The sequence below is a fragment of the Balaenoptera physalus genome (genome assembly GCF_965194825.1).
Source record: "Balaenoptera physalus genome assembly, chromosome: 18".
In the NCBI taxonomy this organism is placed as follows: domain Eukaryota; kingdom Metazoa; phylum Chordata; class Mammalia; order Artiodactyla; family Balaenopteridae; genus Balaenoptera; species Balaenoptera physalus.
In genome coordinates this window covers 8,550,071-8,568,861 of record NC_138899.1, presented here as the reverse complement: position 1 = coordinate 8,568,861, position 18,791 = coordinate 8,550,071, and the positions used below count along the sequence as shown (strand labels likewise).

General features: G+C 39.4%; 2 protein-coding genes across 8 annotated transcripts in view; both read left to right on the top strand.

Annotated features, from left to right (window-relative positions):
• Positions 1-1,100, top strand: part of ERCC5 (ERCC excision repair 5, endonuclease) — a 31,103-nt gene extending 30,003 nt beyond the window's left edge. Inside the window, exon 15 of one of the 3 annotated variants that reach the window (XM_082434606.1) lies at positions 404-1,100. In XM_082434606.1, coding sequence (XP_082290732.1) covers positions 404-997 — 594 coding nt within the window. In that variant the 3' untranslated portion in view covers positions 998-1,100. The remainder of the gene's footprint in view (positions 1-403) is intronic. The other 2 variants (XM_082434607.1, XM_082434608.1) reach the window with 2 other exon arrangements.
• A 3,752-nt stretch (positions 1,101-4,852) lies between these two features.
• LOC309647375 (protein-lysine methyltransferase METTL21E) overlaps positions 4,853-18,791 on the top strand; it is a 132,301-nt gene continuing 118,362 nt past the window's right edge. Inside the window, exons 1-4 of one of the 5 annotated variants that reach the window (XR_014255991.1) lie at positions 4,853-5,055; positions 6,011-6,090; positions 16,491-16,657; positions 17,765-17,882. Coding sequence is in view for 4 of the 5 variants with exons in the window: in XM_082434700.1 (XP_082290826.1) it covers positions 5,946-6,090; positions 16,491-16,657; positions 17,765-17,882 (430 nt within the window). In the remaining variant the exon portion in view is untranslated. Of the gene's footprint in view, positions 5,056-5,078; positions 6,091-12,738; positions 12,808-14,943; positions 15,041-16,490; positions 16,658-17,764; positions 17,883-18,791 lie in introns of those variants that run through there. The other 4 variants (XM_082434702.1, XM_082434701.1, XM_082434703.1 and 1 more) reach the window with 4 other exon arrangements.

The window sequence follows — 18,791 nt, the reverse complement described above, 5'->3', positions numbered from 1 at the left end:
AAGGTATCATATGATGACAATGTTTTTAAAAGAAGGGAAGAGTAGAATTTAGAAACAGACCCCATGAAGTTGTGTTGCTCTAAAAGAAGATGATATATTTGGCCCCTGAAAAATATTTAACTCTCTCTCGATGCTGAGGAAGGGACTTCCTACTTGATATGTGGGTGGAGGGCTTAGTTGACGGAGGTGGTACGTGTACTGCTTTAAGTATGATCTTGAAAGTAAAATTTGCTGCCAGTCATTCATTTGGGAGAGATGGGCTTTGAGAGAGAATGAATTAGTATTTTCTGAAAGAGTCATCCAATGCCAGTAATCAGGGTGGAATTCTTCGATTTGCTTTAGAAAGTTGACTTACTTGTCTGGTTTATTATTATTATTATTATATATTATTTCATTTTTTTAGACGCAGCTCCGAATTGATTCTTTCTTTAGATTAGCTCAACAGGAGAAACAGGAGGCTAAGGGTATTAAGAGCCAGAGACTTAACAGAGCTGTGACATGTATGCTGAGAAAAGAAAGAGAAGAAGCAGCCAGTGAAATAGAAGCAGTTTCTGTTGCTATGGAGAAAGACTCTGAGTTCCTCCATGAGGCAAAAGGAAAAACCCGGAAGAGAGGCACAACAAACAGATGGAAAGAGTCATCCAGCCCGAAAAGAAAGAGGCTTTCGGATTCTAAACGGGGGCATGAATGTGGTGGGTTTCTGGGGGAGGCCTACCTCTCGCAGTCATCCGATGCCTCTTCAGGTGGGGATGAGGAATATTTCCCTGTAGTGAACGTGCAAAGGGGAAAAGCAGCCGTAGAAGCAACAGTCAGCTCTGCAGGTGCACAGAGCACAGCGCGGCCTGCTCCTGGGAGAGACGGAGGTGCCGCCACGAGCAGCTCCAGCGATGACGGCGGGGAGAAGGCAGAGCCCGTCCTGGTCACCGCCAGGTCTGTGTTCGGGAAGAAAGAGGGGAAACGGAGAAGTACGACGAGAGGAAGGAAGAGGAAAATCTAAAGACGCCTAAATACACATGTATCCTCTCTAACTGGGTACAGCTTAACATTTCGTCATGAATTTGTTGTGAGGAAATAATAAAATTCAGAGTATTTGCACAGTCTTTGTTGTGTGGTTTTTAAAAATATGGACGTTAAACTTGACATTTATTTTTAAATATATTACCCTTTTCTAGTGTTTTCCACTTCATTGAATATTTCCTTGTATTTACAGGCTTTGTCTGTTCATGTTTCTATTATTATACAACGTCTGATGCTTTCTGACAACATTAAAAAGGGAAAAAGGATTTCTGTTGATCGGTACTCACTCTCAATGTGCGTTTCCTCTGACTTTCCTACCTAGACGAGAAGAAAATATATTTATATTTATATTCATCTTATTTATATAAATATATTTATATTCATTTATATTTACATTTCAGTCCCACTTCTCAAATACTTGGACTACAGCTGCTGCTTTTCTTTGCTCGTTATTTATTCCTTCATAATTTGAAATACGTCTTCTGCTTCAGTCTTCTCTAACAGCTTTCTACTAAAATCAACACTGACTTCCACATAAACTCAAGTCTTGTCTTTTTTTTTTTTTTAATTTTATTTATTTATTTATTTATGGCTGTGTTGGGTCTTCGTTTCTGTGCGAGGGCTTTCTCTAGCTGCGGCAAGCGGGGGCCACTCTTCATCGCGGTGCGCGGGCCTCTCACTATCGTGGCCTCTCCTGTTGCCGAGCACAGGCTCCAGACGCGCAGGCTCAGTAGCTGTGGCTCACGGGCCTAGTTGCTCCACGGCATGTGGAATCTTCCCAGACCAGGGCTCGAACCTGTGTCCCCTGCATTGGCAGGCAGATTCTCAACCACTGCGCCACCAGGGAAGCCCCCTCAAGTCTTTTCTTAATGCTTCTTTTCTCTGGAGGTATTTAAAGCAGAACACTTTTGGAGAAGGGCTGGGGAGAGAGACGTTAACTTTTTCATGTTATTCTCATTTCTCAAAGCTACTTATAATTGGGAGTTTTCTGCATTTGTGTTTGTAGGTAGAAAAGCAGTAGTTCTTCTAAAATTTAATTTTGTTGCCTTTCATAGGTAATTGACCTTTGTCCTGCACTGCAGTAGCTGGAGTGAAGGCTAAGCTGCTGTAGCAAAGAGATGTTCACATGCAGTGGCCTAAACGCTGGAACGTTACCTCTTAGTCAACAGTCTGGCCAGTCTGAGCTGGTAAGGCAGTTGTGCACCTTGATGTCATTCAGGGTCCCAGGTTCAGCCATCCCCTAGGCTGCTGTACTGCTTCAGCTGTCTATACCGGGTCACGGCTACATCTGCATTTCAACCTGCTGGAAGAGGAAAGAACCAGAGTCCTTGGGTGAGCCAAATGTCTTACGTTAATGGTGACTAGAAAAATCACTTCTGCTCCCATCCTGTTGAACTGAACTGACCATATACTAGGAGTACTCAGAAAAGTAATCTCTACATGGGCTGTGTATCCAGAAAGAGAGGAAAAATAGATATTCGGATCCATTAATAGAAGACCTAGATATGTTTGCAAAAAAGCCTGTTTACTCGTCTGTATGCTAATAAAGAGAGAAGTCTGGAAAAAAATCATTAGTAGCTTATGCCATAAATACAGTATTTACAGAACAGTTTGATATTATACCTTTTTTTCTCTTAACCCTGCAACCAAAGTATATCCTTTTACAAGGGAAGAAACAAGTTTACAGATGTTAACTGACTTTACCAAATTCACCCAACTCGTAGGAAACCATTGTGACCTGAACTCAAATCTTCTAATTCAAAATTCAGGGTGCTTATATTACCTAGAAAATAGGTTGCCTGTTAAAGACAAACAGCAGCAAAGCAAATTTATCATTATTCAAAGTAAGTGGGACACCTATAACTTATTTAGGATGGTGACCATCATATACTTTTTCTATAAAATTATCTTTCAGCTTATTAATCTTTTGCTCTCTTTATATTTGCTGTTAAACTCATCTATGGAGCTCTTTATTTCATTTATTCTATCTTCAGTTCTATTTGACTTATAGATTCCAGTTCTCTGGTGTAATTCTTGTCATCTATTTTTTATAATATCTTAATCACAATTACTTTAAAGTCTGTGTCAAAAAGCTCCAATATCTGGGTTACCTGTGTGTTTGTTTCTATTGTCTGTTTCTTGGTATGACTAGTAAACTTTGAATGAATGCTGGACATTACGTATAAAAGATTGTGGATCTTGTGCATCTTCCTCTGGAGAGGATTCCAGAAGGTATTCCGGCAGGCAGCAGAGGGGAGTGTTATTCTACTTTAATCAGGACCGAGTGGATGCAAGGCTAGTCTTTGTAAGACTCCATCTCCTAGTTGCCTCCCATTCCTAAAAAGTAGTTTTCCAGGGGTACTAACCGTCTGCTGGGGTGTTTCTCTCATCTTTTGAGCTTTGCTCTGTTTTTAGCCACATTATGCTTGGAAAATTAGCCTCTTGCCCTAAACATCTTACTGTGCAAATACCTTGAATGAAAAGTCAGTGCTGAGTGTCAGGCTTACTTCTCTGTCCCTTCTTTCTGGGATCTTGGGCTCCCAATTCCTGGCAGCCTCGCCAGCTCCAAACACTATTCCCTTGTCTCCCTAGTTCCCTTGTCTCCCTAGCTAAAACTCTGCTGGTGTCCTTTCTCGTGTTCCTCTCTTGGGCTTCTCAGCCCCTTTACACCAATAATCAGCAAAAGCATGGAATTCTTGGCTGCCTTGGAAGCTGTCTGATGCCTTGTAACAGGTGTGTGTGTGTGTGTGTGTGTGTGTGTGTGTGTGTGTGTGTGTGTAAAATCTGCTTTTCTAGTTATACTGGGAGGCAGAAGTCTCTGTGTACTTCTTTTTAACCGTTCAATGAAACTGAAATAATCATTGTCATCATGTCGGTTTAGATGATTGATTTAGATATTCTGCCCCTTAGGAGATCCAGCACTGAGGTTTCTTGATCTTTTAAATAACTTGTGGGAGAAGACAGGTGGTTTTTATGTGCCAAATAATTCTTAATTCTTGTTTTAAAAAGACCCAAAAAAGGGAGTGTGTCCTCTGCCCAGAATTAGCTGCCTATGAATAATTGTTTTCATCATTTAGGCTTTTGCAGTTTCCAGGATGTTTTTTACCTACATATTCATCTCACAAATAGATATTATGTACCTTTTATGTCTGTGCTTTATAGATGAGGAAGCCAAGAAACACACTGAGTCAATGCCTAAAAATCACAGGCTAATTATTGACAGGAATGACTAAAATCAGGCTCCCAGACCACTAGTCCTGTCCGGTACATTAACGTGACCTCCGTCCATCATGGTATGTGAAGTATTTCTTAGAAGCTGTACCCACACTCCTAAGTTTAACTTTACAATATTGCTCGATTTCATTACCTGTAATAACTTCTTATTCAGGCTATTTTCAGTGATCAGGGGAATTAATTCGTACTCTGAGATGCAGCCCTAAATGCACAGGAGCAGGTGCACAGGTGACATACACCCTCAGCCTTCCTATTCACTCTGAGTAGGAAGGAACTGTGGAAGTATAATCCCTGCGTCCAGATCACTGCTGCACACACACTCTCAAACATTCTGGTGTGGTTGTCTGATTCTAAAAATGGTGTTTGCACCCAGATAGGTGACCTGAAAAACACATGGCCTCCGTTTCACAGGACGTCATAGCTGTGGACTCTTAAATAACTCCTGGCATCAAAGTTAAAAATAATCGCTTTGCCCCGATAGCCTTCACTCTCTTGCAGGAATAGTTTTTACTTACCTGTTGGCTCTTGCTCTGTTCACGAGACACTCACATGGAATGTGCCTACTTACTTTCTTCAACCCCCTTATTTCTGGACGTTCCAGCCTCGCTGCTGTATGATCAGAGGCTGTGAAGCTGCAGCTGTCAGGATTAGTCCTCTGTGAGGACTCGCTGCCGGTGTGTGCAGTAGTAAAGTGCGTGCTTCGGTGCTCGCCTTTCAGGCACCGTCGGAGGTCTCCTCAGCAAAGCAAGAGTTGTGGATGATACTTTTTAACCTTCTAGAAACTCAGCTAACTCGTATATATAGGTATGTCCAGACTTAACATTTAATAAATGTTGACCTTCAGGTAGGCATGTGTCATAAAGACCGCTTTCTTTAATGGAAGAGAAACTAAATTGGGAACAAAATGGGTGACCACTTTGGCTACTGTTTAGCCATGTCACCTTTGATTTTCCTTGTTTGTAAACTGTAGGGAAAATAATTTGTCTCCTATTTTACTGAGCATATTGTAAAGAAAAACGTGTTGATTATGAAATGTGTTTTGGGAGCCTTGGAAGAAAGGAGTGAATATAAATTCATGGTAGTACAGTGATTATTAAATGATTCAAAAACTGATACCTAGAACATCAAATTGTTGTTTTCCTAAGTTGGAATTACAGGTTGTTTAAGCTTATTCACATGATATGCTCTGCTTGAGAGGCATAAGATACTTGAATTTCTTTAATTTTAAATGTGTTTGCTGAGATGGTATGGATTTTTTTTTTAAAGAAGAAGCTACTTAAAAAAACCATTTGGTGGTTGGGCTATTTGCCCCTGGGTACATGCTGATGACCACGAATGAGAGCAACTTTGCATCTATTACTATGTAGGAAGCTTTGTTTTAGATTAATGCTATGGTTTTCACTACACTGAATGAAACCCATTCTCTCCCAAAGTTTTAATCACCTCTTAAGTTTTAGGATTGCTCTCTGACTAGTCAGTATAAAGATGATGCCTTGCTTCATGATAGCTGAGGTGGTCTCTGGTGAAGAACATGTTTTCTTTTTCCAGGAGCTTCTAAAAGTTCTGACCCTGAATTTTGGTTGTACTAGATAGATTGCGTTTCAGTGCACTCTTTTGAAAATCATGATTTATTAATAAGATATTTTAATATAATTTTCTCTGCTGTATTTGATGTTAAACTTTATTAGGTAAATATGAAAGCACTTAACACACATTTTGAATTATTACCATTTGATATTTTAATGTATTATTTGCCTAGTTTTCAAGAAATGATCAAGAAAGCATCAATATATAGCCATCCCTTAGTTCATCGCTTAATGGATCTCAAAGCTCAAAAAGGTAAATTATTTTATGTTTCTTTATGTAATTTGGCCAATTCTAAGAAGACAAACAACAGAATGTAAATGTTTACCTTTGCAGTGTTAGCTGATGTCATAAAGAGAGCTAGGACTTTTATCAATTGCATATTATATCTTGGCTTGTGTTTGCTAACCTGTAACTATCTCTTATAATGTTTAATGTCCCCTCCTATACCTGTGGGCCTGATGATATGTTAGAGATAATTTTGACAGATAATAAATCAAGTATATAGACTTGCTAGGTATTTAGAGTTTTTTTTTTTTTAAATCTGGAAAAGTGGAATAAATTTTTCCCCAAGTGCTATACACTAAATATATGATTGTGATTTCGTGGTTATTTCTTTTCAGATAGGAAGATTGCAAGAGAGATAAAATAGTTTTATGTAAAACTAAAAGTTTTTACAAATGCTTCCATGAAAAATGATTTTGGACTATAAAATATTTCTAGACTGTGCTATGGTCCCTCTGATGTATTAATTAGAGGCAAATAATAATGTATTTTGATCTCTTGTGGTAAGGAGAATTTAAGGTTGAATTCTACTACCAGTAGAATTATTTGGAATTGACCCACTGTTTTTTACATCATCCTAAATATCAAGTATGACTTTGCATAGATTACGTAATATAACTATCCCCATTGTCTTGAGATAAAAAATGCAGACATATGCTCTTGACATAGACTAGAAGAATTATTACCATGTTTTTGTAGAACAGTTGTAGTACAAATTTAATTATCCTGGCTTCTTTCTCTTTCTCCTTTACACTGTGGATATTTTCTAAGCACTAGAGTCCTGTGTTTTTCGCCTTTTTTTAGGCATACCAGGTGGCCTCTACCTAGGTGAGCATATCTTCAGGCCGAGAGAGCTGGGTGTACGCCCAGTGTTGGCAGCCTATGTGGCTTCAACATGTACGGTTTTGCTGTAGTAATTTTTTGCAAATCTAAGCATTTAAAGTCATAATCACTTAGAGAATCCAGCCATTTAGATGATTTGAATGAAGATGCAGTTTCTCTGCAGTTTATGAATAAAATGTCATCATTATCATTACCATTAGTAACAGTGCTTGGTTTCAACTTTGCATATGATAATTTGGCAAATTACAAAGGCTATGGAAGAAGTTCAAAGTAAGGTGGAGACAGAACTAACAAGAAAATAGTTTACAACATGAACAAACACAGCCCATAATCACCTACATAGTCAGCTGAAGCTTTAAAAATACATTCATAGGCACAGTGCTAAGGGGATTAAGTGTGTGCCACTGGGACAGAGTCAGATTGCATTTTGTTGGAAAGGCTCCCACTAACCAGTAGAACGCTCAGTTCTCAAGTACTGTAGGGTAGTGACTTTTCCTGTCCTAACTGTTTATACTTAGTCATCTTGTGCTTGGAAAGGATGGAGCAAACCCACAGCCCAGTTCTTGTATTTCAACACTGGCCTGAAGATCCAAAGAATTATAGGATGTCTCTTAGTTATGCACAGATTAAAGTTAGGACTGTAGTGGATGCTAAAAATTCCTCTGTGTATGGTTTCTAATGTTGCATTATAATCTAAACCGTCTAAAACCTCATCCACGTTAACTATTCCGAATCTCTTAGGTTGCCTGCTCTTGCCAACGGCGGCTCTCCAGCTGTTAGCACAAGGAGCAGTGTGTTATAAAGGGCGCTCCTCAGGGTCTGCAGCCTTGGAACAGGTCCGTACTAACCCGAGGCGCAGTGATTCCCATGCACAGTGACTCCCAGATCTGTCCTTCCGACTGCTTACTTGACGTCCTCCATTCTGCCTTGCGTTAGTTCGGTTCCTTCAGGAAGCAGGTGCCAGAATGGGATTTAACATGCGCGAGACTTATTGGAGGAAATGTTTGTGGAGGGTAAAGGAGGAAGGGGCAGAAGGAGGCCGGGAGAGCCTTTGCATCACTGCAGGTCCGGGTGGGCAGAGGCTGCATCACAGCTCTGAGAAAGTCTCGGGCAGGCCCGCGGGGAGTCACCCCACAGAAGTTGCCACCTGGATGAGTGTCCTCTGCAGCGGGAGAGGGCCGGCTTAGAGGCAGCCCCAGGGGAAGCCTGGCCTCCGAGGAGCCAGGGGAACCTGCTGCAGCACGTTCTCTTAATCCAAGCGGCACACCTCTGTAGCTAGCGTGCCAGATGGCAGATCCAGATGCATTAAAAAATAATTTTCCTTTTGCAGATTTGCCCCTCCGCCGGTATTTTCTATCTCAGTTTATGGCGACATCATTTCTTCGGCTACCCCGAAACCTGGAATCATGCCAGTCTTTCCCCTTTCCCCACACCCATCACCATCACATCCCGTTGATTTTTACCTCCTAATATGTTTCTCTACCCCTCACCCCCTGTTTGCAGCATCATCTTGATTATTTCTTCTCTTGACTGTTGTAACTGCCTTCTAACTGGCCTCCCCAACCCTGGGCTGGCTCCCTTTCTTTATCCTCTCTAGTTCTTTCTCCACAGATACAGGATCTTTTTAAAAATTCACATCTTGTCACATTCTCCTCCTCCCTAAAATTCTTCAGTGCCTCAGTGTTTCCTATAGGATAAAATCGAGACTTCTTAGCATGACACACAGTGTTTTATCTCATGCTTATGACCCCCACTTATCCTATATTCGAGGTCTCAGAGTTTCCCAAATTGGAAAATTGGTCAAGAGTCTTTCGCCAGTGGGCTTCTGCACACGTAGATGCCTACGTATGGCATATCTTGCCTTCCTTATCTGACTTGTAAACCCATAGTCATGAAGGCTCAGGTCATTCTTTCCTGAGCTCTCTGAGGCATGGAGCTTTCTCTTTCTGTTTTTGAGTTAACTAGTTAAGTCTCTATTCGACCAACTTACATGTTGCTCTTTGTATTCATAGTTCCCATGTACTCAGTAAATGAGGGAACGGATGAATTAGCTATAACTGAGGCCTAATGGCTGGACTTAAAATCTGCTCATTAGGGATGATCTTGTATTTCCAGCCACTAGTCAGTTGACTCTTTTCAGGACCAGGTACAATGTATTACTTAGGGATAGCACAAAATCTTTCACAAGGATCTTCATAAATCTTTACAGAGTTGGATTAATGGAAAATATGGCTTTTATAAGCAACATTGCCTCAATATAGGAAGAAGAAAGTTTGAGTAATTCTATTGCTGCTTAAGAAACATACCAAACTAGAGTCTGAGTTAATATATTAATATACTAGTTGGAGTACTATAGCCGCATAATTACTAATGTGAAAATCATCCATCGACACGTTTTACATGTTTAAAACGTAACCTGAATAAGTATCTGCTAGATAAAACTAATAAATGTTCCACGTATTGAATAAAAATAACTCAAACATGATTATCTGCCTCAGATATCTTCAAAACTCAGGGTTGAATGTCAAGTTTGAACGTCACTTATTGCCCTCGACAGGGGCGTCTACCACTGCCTCAAGAGCTCACAAATTCACGCTTGACTCCCAGACCCAGGGCTGCTGCCTCACTTCCGACTCTTGCATCTTTTGTCTAGATTATTACGTCTTCCCATTAGCTTCTAACATAGCCTCAGCTGCTGCTGCCAGAAGTCAATGCTAAAATACCAATTTTGATTGTGTCAGTTCTTGTCCTAATGATTTTTATTGGCTCCTGTTCACCTTGTAGAAGAAAGGTCAACGTTGCCCACAGGTCTGATCCCAGCCTGCTTTCTTCAGGCTTATTTTCTGCGCCAGCTTGTACACGAGCTCCCCGGTCCTTCCAGGCTCTCAAGCTGGCCGCCACACCCTGGCAGTGTTGCATCTCCCTTGGCCTTGCTTCCTTCCTTCTCCGCCTGGCAGCCTTCCCCTTCTCTCCACCTCAACTCAAATGTCTCCTCCCTGAGGATGCTTCTCCTGATTTGACCAAGCAGTGGTGCTTCCCATAGCACCTCAGAAATATTTCTTTTATTCCACTTATCACACTTCATTGGCATCTGTTTAATTGTCTCTCCCCGGTACGATCCCAGCAGCAGGCTCTGAGTACAACTAGATTTGGTTCTGTTTTTTTTCCCACTTGCACCCTGAGCAGTGTCAGTAAAAAAATGAATTTTCTTTCGTTGGTAATTGTAGCTATCATTTGAGCCACGTGATGAAAGTTACAGCTTCTTTTTATTCTTGAAAGTATGTGGACATCCAGACAAAAAACATTTGTGAAAATGTCTCAAGAATTAGTTTCAACATAAGGGCCCGAGACCTTGACATTGCTGAAGCATTCAGAATTGTAGCTTTCAGGTTTACCTGTGACCATTTACTAATCTGAAAATATCTTTAACATCTTTAAAAAAAATTCTCTAGGTATTTCTAAGAAGCACATGACATTCATCTTTGAATAGAAGATTCGATTGAATGACAGTGTCTTTCATTTCGTTGAGGGGTTTTTACTTTAAATTTCACAGACAGGTTTCCGTGACAGCCCTCAAATGGAAGCTTGAATTCACTTGTCATAGCTATTAAAGAATTTTTTTCTTTTCATGTATTTCTGTGATCTGACCCTTCCATTTATTATTGCTGTTATTGACCTTAAAAGTATAAAAGAGAAGAATGCAGACAGAGCCTCTATTTTTGAAGGCTTCTTACAATCCAGCCTTGGAAATCAATTCACTGTCGAATTTTCCTCTTAAGAAAAACATCATCGTGAGGTGGCAGAATCTTGCTAATTTTTACTTCATACTTGAAACCCCTTTAATTCTCTGGAGAACAAGAGCACCTGGTAGATTTTATTCACTATCAGCAAAGATTTAATAGCCGGAAAATGGTGTTAAGCCTTTTTATGTATAAAAAAGCATTAAAATAGATAAGCCTAAGAGAGCAACATAATTGTAATACTTTCTTGATTATGTTTTATTTACAATCTGTTTTAATATTTGTGTTCCATATTAAATTCATTAATAAAATAATACTCTAAGATTCTAGTAGATAGCTCTTATCTAATGGTATAGATATCAGAAGTTTTCTGATTTTCTTGCTGGGAAACCAAATCCAACATTTTGTGTAACATTTCCTCGTTTTAGTTATTTGTCCTGAGGCCTAAGTACTAGATAACAAGCAGAGAATATGTATGGAAAAATTATTCTTCAGAAGTGTAAATCAGAATTCCGTTGTGTGATAATGCTGTTAATTTTTGGTGAAAGTTGCTGTTCAGATCTTACCTAAAAACTGAAGAATATCCACTCATTCATTAACCGTCTCAAGATTCAATCCCATAATCAACAAATAACTAAGCATGCACTTTGAGGGACCCACTCTTTGTGTATTATGTTTGGAGCATAGATTTCCCCCTGTTATTGTGACAAGGTGACATTAGGGACACCTTTGTAATAGTGCAGCTCTTTCCGTTAGATTCCTGTCCAACGGTTCTTGTCATCAACCTTGAAATGGGTGGTGATATTGCTTGTCTTTTGATTTAAATAAATAACTACGGTTAAAATTGTTACCTGAGGGAGTTCCCTGGTGGTCCAGTGGTTAGGAGTCAGCGCTTTCACTGAGGTGGGCCTGGGATCAATCCCTGGTTGGGGAATTAAGATCCTGCAAGCCGCGAGGCGCTGCCAAAAAAAAAAATTGTTACCTCAAAATCTTTAAATAGAAGTTAATGCTGAAAAACAGCAAAGTTTTAAGATGGACATAATTGTTCGTGTGTGTACATTTGCTTTTAAACTCCAATGTATTACATCTAGACAAATTATTTCAAGTAGCCAAGTTCAGTATATTTTGGTTTCCTGCTATAAATTATGCTATTTTTTATGAGTGTCTCTTCTTGCGGAATGAGTGGTAGTTACATAGTCTTTAAATGCAAAAGAGAATACTAAAACACTGTCAGTTAAATTTTCTTCAGCCTGATAATGTTTTCTAAAGGATATGTGGTCATCCTAGGTGTATGACTAATTTCAAATGACCATGTACGATGGATAGAATTGTGTTCTTTTAGAGTGTATGTGCAATTAATAGTGGTTACTGTTGTTTCATGAAATCTCTTGGAAGATTATTTTGGAGGGCTGTAAGTCATTTTTGATTATGTAATATATTCACATGTATATTTTTAATCTCATTTCCATATAGAAGTAAAGATGTCATTCTTTGAAAAAAAATGACTAGCTCTGTTTATTTAGAAAGACAGTGAAAAAACAGGAATCATTTGTTATTACACTGTAGTTATTGGGACAGCAGCACTGATCTGGTCAACTAACCTCTAAAAGAAAGTGCAAAGTCGGAGATGTCAGTGTGGTAGCTGTAGATATTCACTGGATTCATTGTAGATATTCAATGATTGGAACTTTAGGAGATGCTCCTGGGATTTAGTGTACTCTAACACCTATTAATCCCCGATACCTTAGGTGACTTGTCAAAGAAGTGCTGCGTTTACAAGGGGTTTGCAAGGAGGCCCAAGAGGGCACATTCAGCTAAAGGTCAAGGAAGCAATTAATGTTCTCTGCTTTTCCCTAAAGAACTTCCAGAGCAAAAGCTGCCCCTCCACCCCCTATCTTAGCAAGGCAAGTGAATCTAGTGAAATGAAAGTTAAAGTTCAAATACAACATATTACCAATATTATTTGGTTCTTAGAGCTCTTCCTGTGAATGTGAATACATGCCATGGTTTAAGGAGAAATATAGTGAAATATATTAGAAGAGGTGGCTCTTGCTGAAGACTATCCGGTTTTCATCTCTTTGTTTTCTCTGCATCTCTGCCAAAGGTCAGTGTTTGTGGTGGTGATAGAGTGGGTGGTAGAGGGGCCCCTCTTTGGCACGCAGTGAGATTAGAGGCCTTTGGAGAGTGCTTGGTTCTGTCTGGATCCTGGACAGGGCTCTGTGAAGGGATCACAGAATTTAAGACAGGAAATCATCTTGGCTGAATGTCCCTGCTGGATTGTGGCCACTGAAGGAATTTTCCAACAGGGGCAAACTTAATTTACCTCCATCTTTCCACTGTATTCCTCGCATGCTAGGTAATGATGTTATTGGAGCTCATAGGACAGTTTGACTACATCTTCCCTTAGGACTCAGAGACTCAAGACCCCTCACTCCCGTTCTTGCCTCAGTGCCGTGGAGAAATTGGAAAGTCTCTTGAGGCCTTCACTTACGTACGTGGTGCGTGTTCATCATCTCAGAAAGGCCCCACTGTTGTATGTGTAACTGTCTGTATTTTGTCTCATTCATTCATTCATTCATTCATCCATTCATCTATTCTTCTTTTACCCATTTCCTACTTCCTTTCCTTTTCCACCTCCCTCCTGGCAACCATTCTAGTGTGTTTGATGTGTATCTTTGATAAATATTTTCACGCATATCCACTTAAGGACTTGTGTAAAAATTTGGGGGTGGGGGCAGGATTGCTGGGTTGTAGGACATTTGTATATTTAATTTAACAAAATACCTTAGATTGCTCTCCAGAATGACTGCAGCATTCTGTATTCTCACCAGTGGACCTGAGGTTCTGCCATCCCCACAAGCCCCCTGTCACTCAGCACTGTCCAGCTTCTAATTTTTGTTAGTTTAATGAATATAAGAGATACCTTGTTTTAATTTGTCTATATCTGAGTTGGAACATTTCCATGTTGCTTTGTGCCTTTTTTGGTTTCGTCTTCTGTAATCTGCCAGTTTATCTCCTTTGCTTATTTTTCAATGTGGTTACTATCTTTCTCCTTGTCAATTTGGAGATTATACAGATTTCTTGTATATTCGAGATATTATCTCTTTTCAGTCTTAGACATTGTAGAATACCTTCTCTCATCTGTCATCTTTTAATCTCATCCACACTTTTAATCTTCATCCACAGAATAGAAATCTTCACTTTTGATATAAGAATATTCATCACTTTTGGGTATTGCAGATTTTAAGAAGTTTCTCTCCTCCCTACTTTCACAAAGATATCATCTTATACTATTAAATTTTTGTTTTCCTTTTACATTTGGTCTTTAATCCCTCTGGAATCCGCCTTCATAAAAGATTTTACATAGAGATCCAGTTTTATTTTTCTCCATATAATGTGGCAGCTAACCCACCCTCTCTATGTACATGGATTTGTCTCTGAGATCCCTGTTTTGCCCACTGGTCCGTTTATCTCTTGCACCAATACCATACTGTTTTTGTAACTATGGCTTTGTGGTATACCTAAATATCTAATAAAGCAAATATTCTCCTACCTCTTATTCTTCTTTTGCAAAGTTAACTCTTTATGGATGTTTATTCTTCCATTTAAGTTTTGGAGTGAGTATATCAAGTTTCTTAAAAAAGCTAACTGGAATTGTGATTGATATTGTATTGAATATATATGACATTTTTATAGTATTAAGTCACCCCATTTGTGCATAGAGCCTCTCTCCATTTATTCATATCATCTTTTATATCTTGTACTAAAAAATATTTCAAAACAGCAAGTATGAATTTGGGACTGCTGAATGTAATTTCAGCCTTGAGGTGTGTACAAGAATTTTGAAAGACGTGTTTAGAATGGCAGACATTTAACATTATATCATCTAGATGTAAGCAATGATTCTATTCTACTTGAAAATACAGGACTGCAGCCCTAGATACTCTTATTGGTTAAGTTCTCTCTGAGGCAGGACTTTGCCCAGCTCAGCCTACCTCATGAAGGGGGGTGGGAAGGGGGTATCAGCACATGAGGGCTGACATTTTAAGGCACAGCTACCCCTCATACTAGGAAAAACCATGGTCCAATCCACATTTTAGGCTGCTAATCAGATGAATGGCTTCTCCTCTCTTGCAAGGAGAAGCTAGTAAGGGACTAGAAAAGGAGGAAGACATGGGAAAATGTGCCAGAGTGTTCTAATGTGTAACCTCATCTGTTTCCTGGATTATTCCCCAACTAGGGCTGTTCAAAGACGCCTCTTCATCTTTAAGCTCCCAGTCCCTTCTTTGGAGTAACAGTCTTACTTTCTCAGTTCACAGTGATGTCACCGTTCTGCGGTAAATACCTCTAATCTCTAATTTATCCTCCATGTATACATACATAGACTCCACATCACATTGTTACCATTTTCTTTAATTTTTTTTTTGTGTGAGAGAACATTTAAGATCTACTCTCTTAGCAAATTTCAAGTATACAACACATTATTATTAACTGTAGTCATGGTGCTGTACATTAGATCTCCAGCACTTATTCATCTTACAAACTTTTTACCCTTTGACCTACATCTCCGCATTTCCCCCACCCCCTGCCCCTGGCAACCACCATTCTACTCACTGCTTCTACAAGTAACTATAGAATTTTCAATCAAATACCACACAATCCAATATTTTTGTTTATGTGGTGATCTTGTTTTATCATTTAGTTTCATGACCAAAATATAATAACAGTTACAATGACAATAATTATAATAATTTATTGAACTCTTTGTAACAAAGTGCTAAGCACTTTATATACATCATCTCATTTAAATCTTCCAACACTATTTGATGTAGGTTCTTTTATCTTTCACATTTTACAAACAGGGAAATGGAGGCTTAGAGAGAGAGATGTGTATCTTGCTCCATAACTAGTTTCTGAATTCTTAGAGACAATTGGATTTTTAAAAATTATATCATAGCTTTTTAATAGTGCAGAGAGGGGCTTTGGAGCAACCAAAAAGGAGCTCAAATTTTGGCTCCTTCATTTACAATTTGCATGAGCTTGGTCAAGCTGACAAAGCCCTCTGAGTCTTAGTTTCATTATCTGTAAAAGTGCAAATAATAATGCCTACCTCACAAAGTTGTTGCAAAAATTACGAGAAATATTACATACATATCTACCGTGGTCTGGCCTGTGAAGTATGTGCTCAGTAATTGGTGGTTGATGTTGCTTATGAAACATACACGATATTGTGGATGTTAAGATGCCATGAGTTGTCACCAAATAATAATATAAAATAAGTAATAATAAAATAATACAAGGGTATATTGTTGGGTGGTATCAAATGTCTTTTGTCTGGATAAAGGCAGGTCATAAAGGATCTGCTACTATTCCATTATTGAAATAACTGGAATTGCACTGTGTAGCCAATACGAATAGTTGAGATCTTAGATTCCATCACCAATCTTTCTTTTGCTCTGTGAATAGATTGGTAGCCTTTAAAATACATTGGTTTTTTAAAAATTATGTCAGTTATTGTTTATTTCACATAGCATTGCAGAAATGTCTAATGGTGATTTCAGCCTCAGTGAAAATCAGCAGGATGTTGCTGTCCTGATGTATGAAATATTAGCTTCTGTTAGGAGTTATTTTCAAATAGCTTACCTTACTATTATTATGCTGCACCTAAAATATTCAGAAGCAACTTAGCATAAGTAGAGATGCTGCACCTCCATCCGGCTCTCCTTCGCTATGGTTTAGTACCACAACCACTGCCTTTTTTTTTTTTTTTTTTTCCCCTCCTTTCAGAGAACAGAGAAGCCGATGATGACAGGAAAGTGGTTGCAGAGATCATGCAGAGGTGTTTTGTTCCAGCTTTTGTAACAGCCATCTCCTGGGAGGGATTTCATTTCGTTGGTCATGAGATTCGGATTACTGAAGCCATGGATTGTTACGGTGCTATTGTTTGGCCATCGGTATGAATTCATACAAAGTTTGCTGCATTTCAATGAGTTCTCATCCAGTGTTGTTCGTTATTATATACTGTTTGGAAGGAGAAAGGAGGCTCCGTGGTTCTCTTTTGTGACCTCAAACAACACTAAAATTTAGAAATCACGAAATTGGGAAGATGCTTTTACCAATGAATTCTATTTCTGATTTGTAGCGTTAATAAAGAGTGTTGTTTACACCTTCAGTTTTTTGTGACCATAAGTCACAGAAGTTTAGAATAGTAAACATTTTAATTTCCCATTTAACTGGTTCCATTTGAGTTAAACAATTATAATGAAATCCGTTTCAGTCTCAACAGGCAGAATATTCTAAAGGCCACCACTTATTTATCAATTGTCCTATGAAGGGTGCAGACCCCTGCCCCTCACTGTCTGCCTCAATCCCAAACACCCACTTCTTTTTTTTTCTTTTATAAATTTATTTACTTTTGGCTGCGTTGGGTCTTTGTTGCTGCGCGCAGGCTTTCTCTAGTTGCGACGAGCAGGGGCTACTCTTCATTGCCGTGCATGGGCTTCTCATTGCGGTGGCTTCTCTTGTTGCAGAGCATGGGCTCTAGGCACGCGGGCTTCAGTAGTTGCAGCATGTGGGCTCAGTAGTTGAGGCTCGCGGGCTCTAGAGTGCAGGCTCAGTAGTTGTGGTGCATGGGCTTAGTTGTTCCGCGGCATGTGGGATCTTCCCGGACCAGGGCTCAAACCCGTGTCCCCTGCATTGGCAGGCGGATTCTTAACCACTGCGCCGCGAGGGAAGCCCCACACACTTCTTTAAAATGGCTTATTATTGGAAGTTGCTTCCTTTAAGGATAATCAAGCCTAAGTAACTGAACTCTATATTCTTAGTTCTCTTTTCTCCCCAACAATCCCCAAGGACTTTTCCTATCCTAAGTGTTGAACGTATTGAAGGATGTACTTCTGTGGGTAATTTTCTGTAGTGATGTGTATGTATGCACACATGCACTCACATGGGCTCACATACATATCATAGCGTTCGTGGGGTATTTATCTAATAGAGTTTAATTTTACTTTCTGTGATTACTTGCCAAGCACTACTTTTTTTCTTTTTTTGAATTTTCATAGGCCCTTGTTCTATGCTATTTTCTGGAAACAAATGTAAAGCAGTATAACATGGTTGACAAAAATGTGATTGAAATTGGAGCTGGAACAGGGTTAGTCTCCATCGTGGCGAGTTTACTTGGTAAGCAGCTGTTTTTGATTGAGTGGGGTCAGAGAATCCCATGATCCTGTATCATTAGTTGCTTTTACTATCCAGTTTACTATGACCTGGGCCTGTTTTTAACCCCTTAATTTGTTGAATGGGCTTTATCAGGAAACTGATGTTAAAGTCACCCGTTTGGTTTTCTGGGAAGCTGGATTTTTATCCTGGCTAACTGGGATGTGCACCCCAGCATCCCGACTGCTGGAGGGCGTGTGAAATACTAGGCATAGGCAGAGCTGACTGTGCGGACTCAGACGATCTTTATTTAAATGTTAGCCCCATTTCAACATTCCCATGTACTTGTATATTCCTTTTGGGTTTTGAAGTCCTATGCTTTTGTGAAAAAGCATCTGTTAGAATAGAGAAAGAGTATGAGAAATCACGTCTGCTTCTAAGTTTAGGCGTTTGTCCATCAATTAATTTTCTCCGTTATTTCCATTTTTCTTTTGCAATCCCTTGTTCTTTCACCAGCATCTTCTTTTCCAACTAAATGTGTGATTGTCTCTATGTATGCCTGAGCCTGCTTCAGTTCAGTCTTTTTTGTTGTTGTTATCTATTTCACGGCCTTAATTTAGCTGCCTTCTCTGATGTGTGCTACCCAAATCTGTCTTGATTTCCTTGATCTTCAGAAGTGCACACCTGCCACTCTAAAATCTTGAGAGGAATTCACGATTTAGCAATTTACAACTTTCTAAACACTGGGGAAATATAAGACCCTTGAAGTCCTCTCCAAATATATTTTTTAGATTGCTCTGTCCTGATACTGCTTTCTAAAGTCACCATTCCATTTAGTATGGACTGTGTCAGAGGCACATTGGATTTATACCTGAAGACTTCCTCATTTAAGAGCAGAATCTGTGTTTTGGGAAGTCGTTCATTCATTAAAAA